Source organism: Anabrus simplex, chromosome 11, assembly GCF_040414725.1.
Source record: "Anabrus simplex isolate iqAnaSimp1 chromosome 11, ASM4041472v1, whole genome shotgun sequence".
Taxonomy (NCBI): Eukaryota; Metazoa; Arthropoda; class Insecta; order Orthoptera; family Tettigoniidae; genus Anabrus; species Anabrus simplex.
This window is the reverse complement of record NC_090275.1, coordinates 46,628,193-46,642,061: the sequence shown is the minus strand read 5'-3', so window position 1 is coordinate 46,642,061 and position 13,869 is coordinate 46,628,193. Positions and strand designations below refer to the sequence as shown.

Here is a 13,869-nt window from a genome sequence, read left to right as displayed (position 1 = left end):
TAGTCTCGCAGAAGTTCTTTTACGTGCCAGTAAATCTGCTGGGCCCCCTGGTGTAGGGGTAGCGTGCCTGCCTCTTACCCGGAGGCCCCGGGTTCGATTCCCGGCCAGGTCAGGGATTTTTACCTGGACCTGAGGGCTGGTTCGAGGTCCACTCAGCCTACGTGATTAGAATTGAAGAGCTATCTGACGGTGAGATGGCGGCCCCGGTCTAGAAAGCCAAGAATAACGGCCGAGAGGATTCGTCGTGTTGACCACACGACACCTCGTAATCTGCAGGCCCTCGGGCTGAGCAGCGGTCGCTTGGTAGGCCAAGGCCCTTCAAGGGCTGTAGTGCCATGGGGTTTGGGTTTGGTTTTTGGTTTTTTAGTAAATCTGCTGACACGAGGCTGACGTATTTGAGCACCTTCAATTAATCATGCAGACTGGCAGAGCTACAGTAGGTACGCTGAAACTTTGTATGTTCATTCAATAACATAGCCTTGCGGCGCTGTTCTCACTCTGTTTCCCTTTAAAAAGTCCAGAAAAGAAGTATTAGCATGCCTTTTGGTATCTGTCGGCGTATTTTTGTACAGCATCTCTTTCTCAGAATCATGTCCTGTAAACCTGCTCTCTATCTGTTTAGGGAAAAGAAAGAAAAATACATCTACTATAATATTTGCAAATCCTGTGTTAGAAACTCGACTCAGATAACAAGTAACTTGTTAAAACATAACACCACAATTTAAACAAAAAATGCTCAAAATATCATCAAAAATGACCGAAATATGCAGTTATATGCAACATAAAATTGTTTTAAACGCGGTCAGGGACACATCATTCATAGACATTTTTTCAGATTACGGGTAAAATGAGCTCAGGAAAGAAATATGACTTTTCATTAACATCGAAGCCGTAATAATGAGGCAGGAAAGGAATGAAACCCGGTATCGGCACGTAGCCCACTCCTACGAATAACACCGAGGGATCTGCTCAATGCTTAACGTCTCCATCCGACAGACGAATCACCATCAAGAGGGTCATATGCCTTCACGGCGTATGAACAACGCGGAAATGTTTGGAATTTAATCCAGGCTTTTGGCACGCAATCTAGTGATTAGAGATTGTATGCCACGACTTCTCCTACCCTGGTGGCCAACATTCTGACGGTGGCATTTTCTCCACCAACGGGACACGAACCGGCTCACCACGGCGTCAGACCATACATAATTGATGCCTTAACGATCAAGGTTACCAAGTGGGCTAATTACGTCAGTGGGATAGCCTTTATACTAAGGAAGGAAAAACATAGTTTAGATCCTATAAAAGTTAAATGTGTTAAATTGTGCTTCAGTTATCAATTTGACCACTTTTGACCCATGCGAGAAATCTTGCATCTTCATAAAGTGTGTGGTGGAGTACTAACTGCTGGTGAACTAAGAAATGCACAAATAAGTACAATATTAGACAGACTTACTTATCACCTAATGTAATGTTTGAACGGAAGCAGATGCAAGTGCATTACTATACTGACGAATTTTCCGGAAGTAATTTTTGATTTTACTATCATTCTTTTCTTAACTGATAATCACAGCATATTATAATGACATAAAACAGGCGTACCAGCGACCAAAATGTGAAGTGGCCGGCAACGTTGGCGCGTATTTTCCTGCAGCAATAGTATTTGCAAATCGCACACTTCGTACGATTTTTAAACTCATTTTTAATAAATTTTCGATTTATGAAATGAGAGTGCAATTCGTCACTGCTAACGTCTATTCTATTTCCTTTGAATGCCCATTTGTCACGATCGGTTACTTGTGAGCGCCGCAAAAGGGATATACCATTGAAATAATATATACCGGTATATGAAAATAAATCCTTACCGTTCTTTCTGTAATACACTCAGAAGCTTCTGCACTTGCTGATATTTTGTGCTGTGCCAGAGAGTGAATGAGAAAAGTGTAGAAGTCTTAATATTTTGTCGGTTTTATCTTGTTGCCCTTGATATCTCTTATCTACTACCAAGCAAAGAGAATGAGTAAGAGATGACTCTCAACATTATTTGTCACTTCTGTACGCAACGGCTGCGCAAAGAGAGCCCGGAATTGCACACTAGCGCCTCTAGTGTAAACAGGGCTGAACTAAAATTACCGGGCGGGCGATTTAAATCGTTTAGCGCGCGGAGGGTCCTCAGGTTCTCGCCCCCCCCCCTTCCACTCATAATTATTATATTAAATATTTTTCTTTTTTCTTTCTCTTATATTTTTCTTTCATTTCATTTTCTTTCTGTTACCTTTTTCTGAAATACTGCATTCTGAACAACAATACACCTGGAGGTTGGCCTGTGCTTTATTATTATTATTATTATTATTATTATTATTATTATTATTATTATTATTATTAATTGTTTTGCTGGAAAAAGAAGCTTACCAGCTTGTGCTGCTTATTATACTTATTTGATTTATGGAACTATTTTTTATTTTTACTAATTCACAAAGCTATGAAGGATGGGAGTGACTGGCCTTGCCTGTGCTGCTTTTGTTTGTTTTTGCTGAGGAAAAAGGAAGCTAACTCACAAAGGGAGGAAGGAAGTGACCAGGTGAGTGGGATTGGCAATCCTTATCTCAGATTAAGACCTATGACAGAAATAGACACTAACATCCCCTCGTACATCAGTCCTCTTTAACACTACTTAAGCCAACCGTAACAGTCAATAGTATCAAGATATGCCACTTATGCAGGAAATAAAATATAAATACAATGTAAGAAAGAAAACCATACACAGGAACCAAAATGATTAAAGGAAACTCATATGCTAAGGAGGGAGTTTGTAGGATTCAAAGGTAAATTGAAATGAAACATGATCTTTTGATTTATGGAGCTATATTCTACCTACTATCCACAGTGTTACAGGTATAAAATTGTGTAGAAATTTGCACAAAAGTTTTAGTGATCATAGTATATCATAATCTCATGACATTACATTAAGCAGTGTTAATCGTCAATTAATATTCATCAGCCAGAAAACTATTCAATACAGCACAAATACAAAATCATTCATTTATGAAAGAAAGACTGGAACTGACAAGTTACAACATAATACTTTTCTCTCTTATTGCAGTCTAACATTGCACTGACATGTCAAAAGTTTTCAGCAACACCATTTGTATTTTCCCAAGGAACTTACTATATGATACATCTTTCAGTCTGTCAGATGAGGCACCTAGGGCCACACACTGAGAAATATTGAGATTTGTACTTCTTTTGCATCTACTAGAGCAGGGATGGCGAACCTTTTCCAACTAGTGTGCCATTTTAAGTCTGGATTATTATTCTCAACTGTTTACTGTGCCACTTGTTATTTTCGTTTGTAATGGATACAACCTCCACCCCTACTCACCACCGACTTCCATCCCTAATTCCAAATTGTGTTTCATAATATGATATTACATATATATATTGTAAAATACCAAATACATGTGATTGCATGTTTCATGGTCGTATTTTGCGAATACCGCAAAAATAGTTAGTAGCTTTGTCATTTATGTTAGGTTCATAACTTGTCTTCACAAGGTTCACTGTAGAAAATATCTACTTGCAGGCTATGATGACCCAAACAAAGTAAGTAGCGCTGTAGCAAGTTTCTTCATGGCCGAAAACTTTTGTGGGAGACTGTTCCACTGTTCAAGTATTGAGTTCTCCGGCTTCTGGAGAGAGTATTCACCATCCACAGTACACCCGATTTTCACTAATGCTTCATTAAGTCGTACGAAATTTTCACCCATACATGCTTTCTTAAAATTCAGTCAACTCCATTTCTAAACTGCCAATATCTAACCACTCAAAAAGAAAAACCTCATTTGTGCAATATGAGGTTTGGAAATAAAGTGCGATACTTTCCCCATATCTCAATATTGGGATCATTTCTTGGCAACTATTTGTCTTACAAAATTCACAACAATAAACAGTTACTCACTAAGAAAAACTACGCGATGCTGGCAACCACACACAAGCCAAATTTCACTAATTCACTTGGTATTTGTGAGCGAATGGCTCGTCGGCTGCATCTGACATTTATTTCACTTGACTTCCGAACCTGTGGGTGTTGTAGTGTTGCCATAATGCACGTTCGAATGGAACTAGAATTTAGATATTCGGTATTTATTTCTTAAAGCTGAAACACTATGACTATACGATGGATGAGATATGTATAGTCTAGAGTACAAAACGTACATAAAAATGTTAAGAAGGTCATGTGGTGTGCCACCGAAATCGCGTTCGCGTGTCACCTAATAACACGCGTGGCATAGATTCGTCATCCCTGTACTAGAGGATGGCAAATCTCTGGCAGAGTAGTGTTTGAAGAAACCAAAACAAGATAGCACATACTCTGTTCCTAGATACTGCACCAAAACATAACATATCATTCAATCAGTCATCTGCATTTAGATGATAAACAATGTCAAGCTACAAAATTGTATGCATCCCTTGTATTCATTGATCAGCACTATTTACAATACTTAAAAATGTTCTATTTTATGTGACAGTAGGATGTATCTAAATGTTTCTGCTACATGGAAAACGATGAAATCATGAATATGTTTATGGGTTTAAAAGACAAGAGAGCGCGTACAGATTCTGTGATTGTTCCCTCTTACAACATGCAGGAGGTACAAATAATGCTTCCTTTCAGTCCATCCACAGGAGAGGAGTTCCAATAAATTGATAGAAATATGTAGCATCAGGATCTACGTACAATAATATGGCAGCTGATCCAGCACAAAACATTCCCATGCCAAGTCACAACATAGCTCCACCTATTAAGAGCTACGTCCAAGGAATTGTTTGCTAATTTAGTACAGTATTATGAACAATATGCTGCTACCTTCCACAACATTACAGTGTGCAAGGGACTTTGCTGCCTAGACGAAATGCCAGTTGTAGACAGTGGAAACTCACTTCAGACAGAGCCATTTGTACCTACTGTATATCGAAGGCAGAAATCTATGTCGGTGGTCTGACAGCATGCACTCCAACCGGCCAACCAAGCAGAGGAGGGGTGGCCATGGTTCCACCGTGTTTCTACACCTCTGCATTTGGGACACAGAAACGGGCTGTTCCCCTACCACTGGCTGTCCTGAGAATGGTTTTCCTTTTGCCTGCAGTAAGGCGAATGATGGGACAGTTCCTAGTATATTTCATGGCCACCAAACATCTCGCTCTCACCACAAATCTCCTTGCTTAAGATGATGATGCTTGTTGATTAAAAGGGCCCAACATCTAGGTCATTGTTTTAAGATAAAGTAGAATTAGGCAACCATCCCCTATATATATTAGTAATTGGAGAGAAGAAATGGAAGTGGGCCAACACTAGGAAAAATGATGGTATCGGCTAAGGAAGACCAGGGCCATGGAGGGCTTGAAAATAAGACTCCCTAGGCCTCCATACGTAATAAAATCGGGGGCAGAAAAGAACAGCTGGTGATCGAGGTAGATCAGATAGGATAGATGAAAGTGGGGAGCCTGGCACAAGTAAGCGGAAGCAATGCCAAGATTCAATTAAGGGCTCCGTGGTCGCCTACCCAAGCTCCCAAGTGCAGAGCCTATATGGGATCCCATTTAGTCGTCTCTTAGAGCAGGCAGAGGATGCCGTGGCTGTTATTCTACTGCCCCTACCCACAGGGGGACAACTATGATAAGGCTAGTTGCTTTATGTCGCACCGACACAGATAGGTCTTATGGCGACGATGGGATAGGAATGGGAAGAAAGCAGCCGTGGCCTTAATTAAAGTACAGCCCCAGCATTTGCCTGGTGTGAAAATGGTAAACCACAGAAAACCATTTTCAGGGCTGCCGACAGTGGGGTTTGAACCCACTATCTCCCGGATGCGAGCTCACAGCTGTGCGCTCCTAACCGCATGGCCAACTCGCCCAGTACTATGATAAGGAAAGTTTGTACAACTGTTACCATCACATCAAATGAATGGGTTACCAACATCACAAAATTCACAAATATTAATTTAGTTACTTGGACATTGCATACATACCAGTACATACTTTTGTATAGGAGGATGTGCTTACAAATTGCAAATAAGAGAGGATAGAGCATAATATATTTCCTGTGTTCTGATGAGAAATTGTGTCCAAAATACAAGATTTTCAGTGAAACCTCCTTTGGTAGAAATGGATGCTTAACCAAAACTATGATTTCTTTACAAAAATAATTCACACTATCACACGACACTTCCACTTCAGTATTTGATTATTATCATACAATTATACACAAACGATGAGTTCATATAAAGGAACAGACTATGAGTACAGTAAACCACATGTTTGAAAGGTTCATTGCTCTTGAAAATAACTCCACATTACAGTTTTTCACTTCCCATTTAGCAGATATGCTTCCTGCTGTACTTAATCCCCCTATAATAATATTAATACTAATATTAATGATAATAATACATGTCCCATGAAGTTTAAATAAAGTGTTTGATTATATAACAACTGTAGGGCAGGAATTCATAAAAGTCATTAGGAATGCAATTAAGACAAATGGGTGTCTGAAACATGCAGATGTATGGCATATTTTGAATTACAACACTGAACTTGAACTGAACATACTTGTTTTCCACCTTTATGAACAATTATAATGATGTTCTGGGCTTCATAATGATCTCATTTTTTTGCCTATGAGGCTCATATAGCACCGATTCATAGCAACGATGGAATGGGCCTCAGAAGGAAGCAACTGTGGCCTTAATTAAGGTATGGCCTTAGTAATTGCCTGCCTATTGTGAAAAAGGGAAACCATCTTCAAGATAGCGGACAGTGGGGTTCGAACCCACCACTGCCCAAGCGCAATTTCATAGATGCATGACCCCACTGCAAGTCTACGTGCTGGGTGTTTTGTAATACAAAATTAAATATTTTGATAAACAATCATTTGCATTCACAAATTGAAATTGTTTAATTTGAATGTAAAATGAACAATAATAACATTAGCACCAGTGTTCTCCCCAGTAATGTTTGTCAGCCGGGTGGCAAGAATGAGTAGGCAGGTGGGGAATACTACGTAAAACTTCAATATGAAAATAAATTTCAATTCGTTCCCCTCAGGGCGTTACAAAAATATCAGACAGGTAAACATTAACTGCACAATTGAACTATTTGAATGTTATCACCACAAACAAGATATAACAGAGTAGGCCTACTTTGATCTTCTAGTGTTCTATAGCTCCTTCCAAATCATGTAACAGTGGAGTTAGGCCTCCCACTCAGTTGCTGTGGGCACGTGGACTGCCATACAGGTTTGTGATGTTATGCAGAATAGAGGGCTTGCATGCGATTCCACGCTAATCCAGACCCCAGCTCGCGACTACGTAGTAGTCAAGGTAAACATTTGATCTCCGATGTAATTTATGCAATTTTGCTAATGATTTATCATTTAAATTCACAGTTTTACAGTATTTATATGTGAAAGCAGGAGCAGCAGGAGTGGAGGTCGTAGTAGTAATAGCAGCAGCACCATTATCCATAGTTGTAGCAGTAGTAGCAGCAGCAGACATGGAGATGGTGGTGGCAGCAACAGCATCGGTGGTAGTAGTAGCAGAAGCAGTAGGAGTGCCGGTGGTGCAGGTGGTGGGAGCAGCAGCAGTCATAGCAGCGGAAGGACTTGGCCGTGGACCAGCCTTGTGTCGAGGCACACCTATATGAAAATAAAAACACACACACTAAGAACGGTATAACGGTATATGCTGATGACCTACATATAGGTTCTAACAACAAAGATGATCTTCAAGCAACTGTGGTCAGGCTTGAAAAATATTCCGAAGACAACAAACTTACGGGGACCTGAGACACATTTTTTTGGATAAATGGATGAAATTGTCGAAATTTGAATTTTGGCATAAATAAATTATATTGACCTTCCTCTAAATAACAAAAGTGGTTTTGTGCCGCTGTGACTGTTTTTGACGTAGTTACGGTCGTTTTTAAATGGCTCTGCACGGTCATTTAATTATCCACCACGCCCCCTTTCCTCTGTATTGTACCGGTTACGACCTGTACATAAGTATTTTTTGAGCATAAGTTACGTTTATTTACCACGCGTAATGTTCCGAGCGCGCCTGGTTTGTTTACCAGCAGCGAGGACCAGCTAGCGAGTGTATGACGACTGTGAACTGTGACGTAGCCACAGGGGCTAGCTAGACCGCCCGCTCGTCTCAACACGTGTTACCAGCCTTGACTGGTATTTTCTGGATTCCACGTCACTTGTTCTAGAGAGTTCGATGGAGAAAATTTTGAAATTTCTATAATAATGATGCTAGCGAATCGAGCGATATGTCATCTTGTTTGGGATCACCTAAACGTCCCAATGCTCGAGTTTCAAGCAAATCCATCGAGGGATTCGGGAGATATTCAATCAAACCGTATTATGACGTAGACATCCCGGATTGAATAAAAGGAGGACCTACTGTAGCCTATTCACACAGTCTCAGCTGAGTAGTCAGCGGGGACACTCTTGCTGCTACTATCATTGTGGAACTCTGTCATTATACAAGTGTGGGAAGACGATTCTTCCAAGTACTATAAGTGGACTCATAAGACTTCGTGTGTTGTAGAAAATTTTCTAAGTCTTCGTAAATGAACTTAGAATATTTACAAGTGTTAATTAAATGGACTTGTATTATTTACGTGCCTTCGAGACTGAAACTTTTCTAAGTGTTCACTAAATGGACTTGTATAATTTACGTGTCTTCGAAGCTGAAATTTTTCTAAGTGTTCTCTGAATGGACTTATATTATTTTCATGTGTTCGAGACCAGAACTTTTCTACGTGATCATTGAATGGACTTGTATTATTTACGAGTATTCGAGATTGGAATTTTTCTAAGTGTTCGTGAAATGGACTTGTATTATTTACGTGGAATATTTGCGACTGTTGAGGATCTCATCCTTCTAATAGACAATGATTGATTAACATTGCTAGTGATGAACTTTAACTTTCCAACGGCTCTAAACAAAGTTAGGATTTCACTTGCATTTACTCAAAGACTTGTACATTTGCCAGTGTTGGTTTAAAAGACTTATAAATTTCGTCAGTGAATTTATTTATGTGGAAGGACTTGTGTTTCCGTCAGTGGTCACTCAAAGACTTTATGAATTTCACCAGTGATTAACTTTAAATATATTCAAACTTCCAAGTGAATGGACTTGTGTTTTCATTCGAGTTTAGGCAAAGACTTGCACCTTCGCCAGTAATGAACTTTGAGTTTAACTATAATTTCACAAGAAGGGACTTGTATTTTTCGTTGCCAAAAGTTATTCAGGGAAGGGGATTTTCCTAGTGATGAACTCTAAAATTATTAATACCACTCATATCGTTTTAGGAGTGTTGGAAGTCTTGATGTACGATTATCAAGAACTCTGCTTATAATTTGATCATCCAAGGTTTTCATGGACTCAGTGCTACTAGTGACCTTGGGAACATCAATCCTCTCAGCCTCATTGCCTCATCGCCTGGATCACCGGGGTTCGACCCGGGCCTCAGAGTTCGAGACATCTCTACTTGCCGCCAATCCAGACAGTCCAGCTGCCTCTGTCTGGAGTATCTGGAGTCCCCGGAATCCCTGGAGTCTTCTGGAACGTGCTTCAACCAGCTTGGCTTGGTGAGCTGGAGAACCCGAGCCATACTATTGGAATACGAGAAGGACAATCCATTTCTACTTAGAGGTGATGTGCCAATTCATGACTTATTTGAATAAACTCTTGTGCAATCAGAGTCAAAGTTTTTCTGTAGATAGGACCTACCTCCTGTACCGAGCCCTAGCTACAATTAATCCAGTTTTTCGCCCTGAGAACTATAGTCATGCTACTTTAACATTTAATCTGAGAGTCGGGCTCTTTTACCGGTACAGTATGCTCAGCTATCCGTGTCCCTTCTGTTACCATTAATTCCCTCTTTACAGTAGCATTGAGATTATACTATTTTTGAATATTGCAATATATACTGCCAACTGTTAGCTATGCTATGAACTACTTCATCCTACAATTTAGTCAACCATGAAGGAACTACACTTGGGGGAAGGGGGCCTGGAAGTTTGAAGGAAGCAACTACTGCGAAGCTCACAAATTATTATAGGCAGGCAATATGTGCAAATATTCCCTTTGTAGATAATATGAAATCTGCAATATATGTCACACTATACCATTCCTGCTCCACAGATGAAGATCCTAAGCATAAGAAATGCCCCCAAGGACCTGAATCATGGTGCTTCTACAACAAGAGTATCGCAACTGGACAAACCCCTCAAAGTCACAAAAACTGTCAGTTCACTTCACAGTTGCAATGCTGCTGAAAATTGTGCCTGTATACCAAAGGCTGGCACCAACAGAACTTCTATCTAGATGTTGTAAAGGGGATACTCAAAATGCCAATGAAAGTATTCATGCATGTATGTGGAAAAAGTGCCCAAAAGAGACCTTTGTGTCCTCAAAAAGACCTGGAATATCTGTTTGTAATGCAGTTGCAGAATACAACATAGGATGTAATGCAACACAAGAAATGAAAATGGCTGTAAGGAATTATAAATTTCACCAGCATCCACCAAACTTTCCACACAAAGAGATGAAAGAAGAAAATTTGACAGTCAGCGGTCAGTCACCCAACAAAAGAAAACAGCCAGATAAAACTGAAACTCTTAAAGGTACACAGGGAGGAAGCCAAGAAGAAGCAGGGGGATAGGAGTTATAGTGCTGATGAATTTTAAGAGATTTGGAAAGGCCATTATGAAAATTTGTAATGGTTTTAGAAAATTCATTTAACTCAAAACACCATTTTTTGTAACCTGCACTGTTCCATGCAGATCAAATCTAAACCTATATTTGCCAAAGTTGGTATGTAGCTTCTATGTGACCTACCAAGGAAATTGAGGATAGATTTTTCATTCTTCTTCAATATACTCATTTTATGAGGCAAAATGAACAGAAAATTAGTGGAAAATTACATGAAATAAAATTACAAAATTGAAACAGGAGTTAATTAAGCGACATAGGGTGAATCGAAAATTCCATCCTTGAGTTTTTTTATGTCATAAGGAAGAAGTTTTCAAACTCTCAGGTAAAAATCCATCCCACAGTGAACTTTTTGAAAGTTGCCTGTTTTGCGAGTGTCATAAACACAAAGTACATCATATCTCATAAACTAATAAGGACATTTAGCTGAAAATAAGATATGTTATTTCTATAATAGTCCTACATATTCCATAACAGTTTCATTGTGATTGCTCAAAAATTGTGGAAAATAAAAAAAATGTGTACCAGGTACCCTTAAAATTAACCTGGACAAAAAGGTACAAATGGTTTTCAGATAAAGAGAGAGTTAAGATAGCGAGCTCATTTAAATACCTCGCCATCACAAGTCAGCTAACGTAAAGCCACTGATGGATTATAAAAATTATAAAATTATAAAATTTGCACATTTGTGCACTATTCTGTTAATAATAAATGTTAGGCATTTCATCTACACTCTGCCTCTAAGAAATGTACAAATTTCAACTTACAGGTAAGGCAAGACCAGGTGTGACAGGCATTATATTAAATTTCATTATGGGAAGCGAGGTTCCCCCTCATCTGACACTGATGAATTTATCATCATTACCTCTGGAGAGCAATTTGAAATGAAACCGAGGAAAATTTGATAGGTCACAGTACTGTGCAATGAATAACAACAACAACTACTACTACTACTACTACTACTACTACTACTACTACTACTTACCTCTTTCTGGGACAGCATCTTTATACAGCAACTTTGATAGCAGTCTTGGATATCTTGAGTGGCGAAAGTGCCTAGAACACACAGTGCGGTTCTTCAGCTGCTTTGGAGGAAGCTGCCGCAAGCGTTCGACCTCCCACAACGTCCAACCACTCTATGCAAATATCAGGTCTACCAACAGGGAAATGATGAAATAAGATTCCCTGTTGCTGGCCTTCTTTGCTATCTGTGTAAATGCCACAGATCTGACACTTTTCGTGCATGGTCTGAGACATGAAAGGAAATAGAAGAAAGTAATTAAGGACACTGTATCAGTTTATATTTTTACTGCTCATTTCAATACCCTCAAAACGATAGTGGCTAATCATAAATAATATAACATTACATCAACTGAATTTTAAGGTGTCTGTTTCAAGTAGGCTTATGTAACTATCATATCAACCACCCTGCAAAAAGGTAACAGCCAAAAAGAAATTTTTGGGAACATGAGCAGCTATCAACTTTGTAACTTTTAACCTCCTGCGACCTACTATCCTTTTAATACGATTTTGTTTAAAAATAGAATGGAATATCCTGCAAACAATATTCAAACGTTAAATAAAATAAATAGCAAATTTAGGACTAGGGGATTATGATTCAATTTATCCGAAAGTCACTTGCCTAGGTGTGGCATATTTTCATGTTCTGGCCCCAGGAGATTAGTAAAACAGGAACCATAAGGATGCTTACCTCAAATATCTTGTACTTTTTCTTCAAACACGAAAACGAAGACAACAGATAAATGCATACAAATCAAAGTGAAGCAAAGTGTCACAAACGTGGTCGTCCCACGTGGTCCAAGTTGTCAAACTCAAATCGACCAATAGCAATCAGGAGATGTTTCTACCAATAGGAGCTGCCGTATTCGTCACGTGGGCTAAGGTTGAGTGACGTGATGTACAACAGCGCACCCACGCGAGTGGAGGGCTAAGGTATTCAGTGTAGTGATGAGCGATACCGTGATTTGTGAGTCACAGCGTGATTTGATATCGTGATTTTTTGATATCAGTGATTTTTAGTCGTGACGTGATCACAATCACCGCATCGTCCGTGCTGCTTGGTGCTTGTTATTTGTAGCTTTTGATCAAGAGAATGCCTTGTTATTGTGATTAGGCTATCTCTGTGTAAACATTTATAAGAAAATCAGCCACCTAAGGGTTTGCATTTAATAAACAGCCTACATTTTGGTTGCATTACAGACACGGTCGTTGCCAATTTACTTCTAGGCGTACAAACATAATCATTTTATTATTTACATTCGTTTTTTGTAGACATGCCGAAGTTCAACCAATATGTCAAGGAAAAAAACAGGTTCAACATTGGTAACAGTCGTGTTTTATACTGTAACCGATTATTTGGTATGTGCTAGGAAATGAAATTCTACACATTTATCTGGCACAAGTGAAAAATATAATGATGAATGACTATTCCCAGCCACCTAATGTAAGGTTAACGATACCAGTGCACCTTTCCCTAGATACCAGTACCGGCAGTAAAAAAATATATGGTATGGAAAGGCGTTGACCCAGCTGCGTGAGGGCAATTGGGAAGCTACAATGAGGAGCGGTCTAAGAGGCACGGCAATACACTTGAGGGATGTGACGTGCTGACCACACGGCTATCTAATATCTGCAAGCAGCACAGCAGCTGTAAATGAAAGCCAAGACCTTTCGAGGCCTGGAGTATTCTTGTTCTTAATTAACTTTAGAGTAGTAGTGGTTTAAATGAAATAATTCAAAATTACAAATTTTATTCATTAGCTATTCCTTATCTTAGTCTAATTTTCATCACATTATTGTGTTTTAGATTTCACAAGAGCATGCTGATAGTGCTAGTCACAAAGCAAAATCAACCATGAAAAGTAACACTGGACAGACTCTGCTCACACAAAGTATACCTCCCACAATCCACAGTAGTTTCTATGCTCATATGTTTAGAGCCCTAGTTGCTGAAAATATCCCCTGGAATTCTGTGCATAGTCATGTTTTCAGAGATTTGTTTACAGAAATACACCAACAACACATACTTTCAACATCTACATTAAAGAAAAACTACTTAGATATAGGAGGTAAT

The 13,869-nt window shown here is 39.3% G+C and overlaps 1 protein-coding gene across 1 annotated transcript in view; it reads right to left on the bottom strand.

Annotated features, from left to right (window-relative positions):
- The window catches only part of LOC136883121 (uncharacterized), a 78,283-nt gene that overhangs the window by 29,837 nt on the left and 34,577 nt on the right, over window positions 1-13,869 (bottom strand). The window contains exons 9-11 of the mRNA XM_068229601.1: window positions 11,761-11,831; window positions 7,445-7,687; window positions 1,863-1,948 (exon numbers count right to left, since the gene is read on the bottom strand). Of these exons, the coding sequence (XP_068085702.1) occupies window positions 1,863-1,948; window positions 7,445-7,687; window positions 11,761-11,831 (400 nt within the window). The remainder of the gene's footprint in view (window positions 1-1,862; window positions 1,949-7,444; window positions 7,688-11,760; window positions 11,832-13,869) is intronic.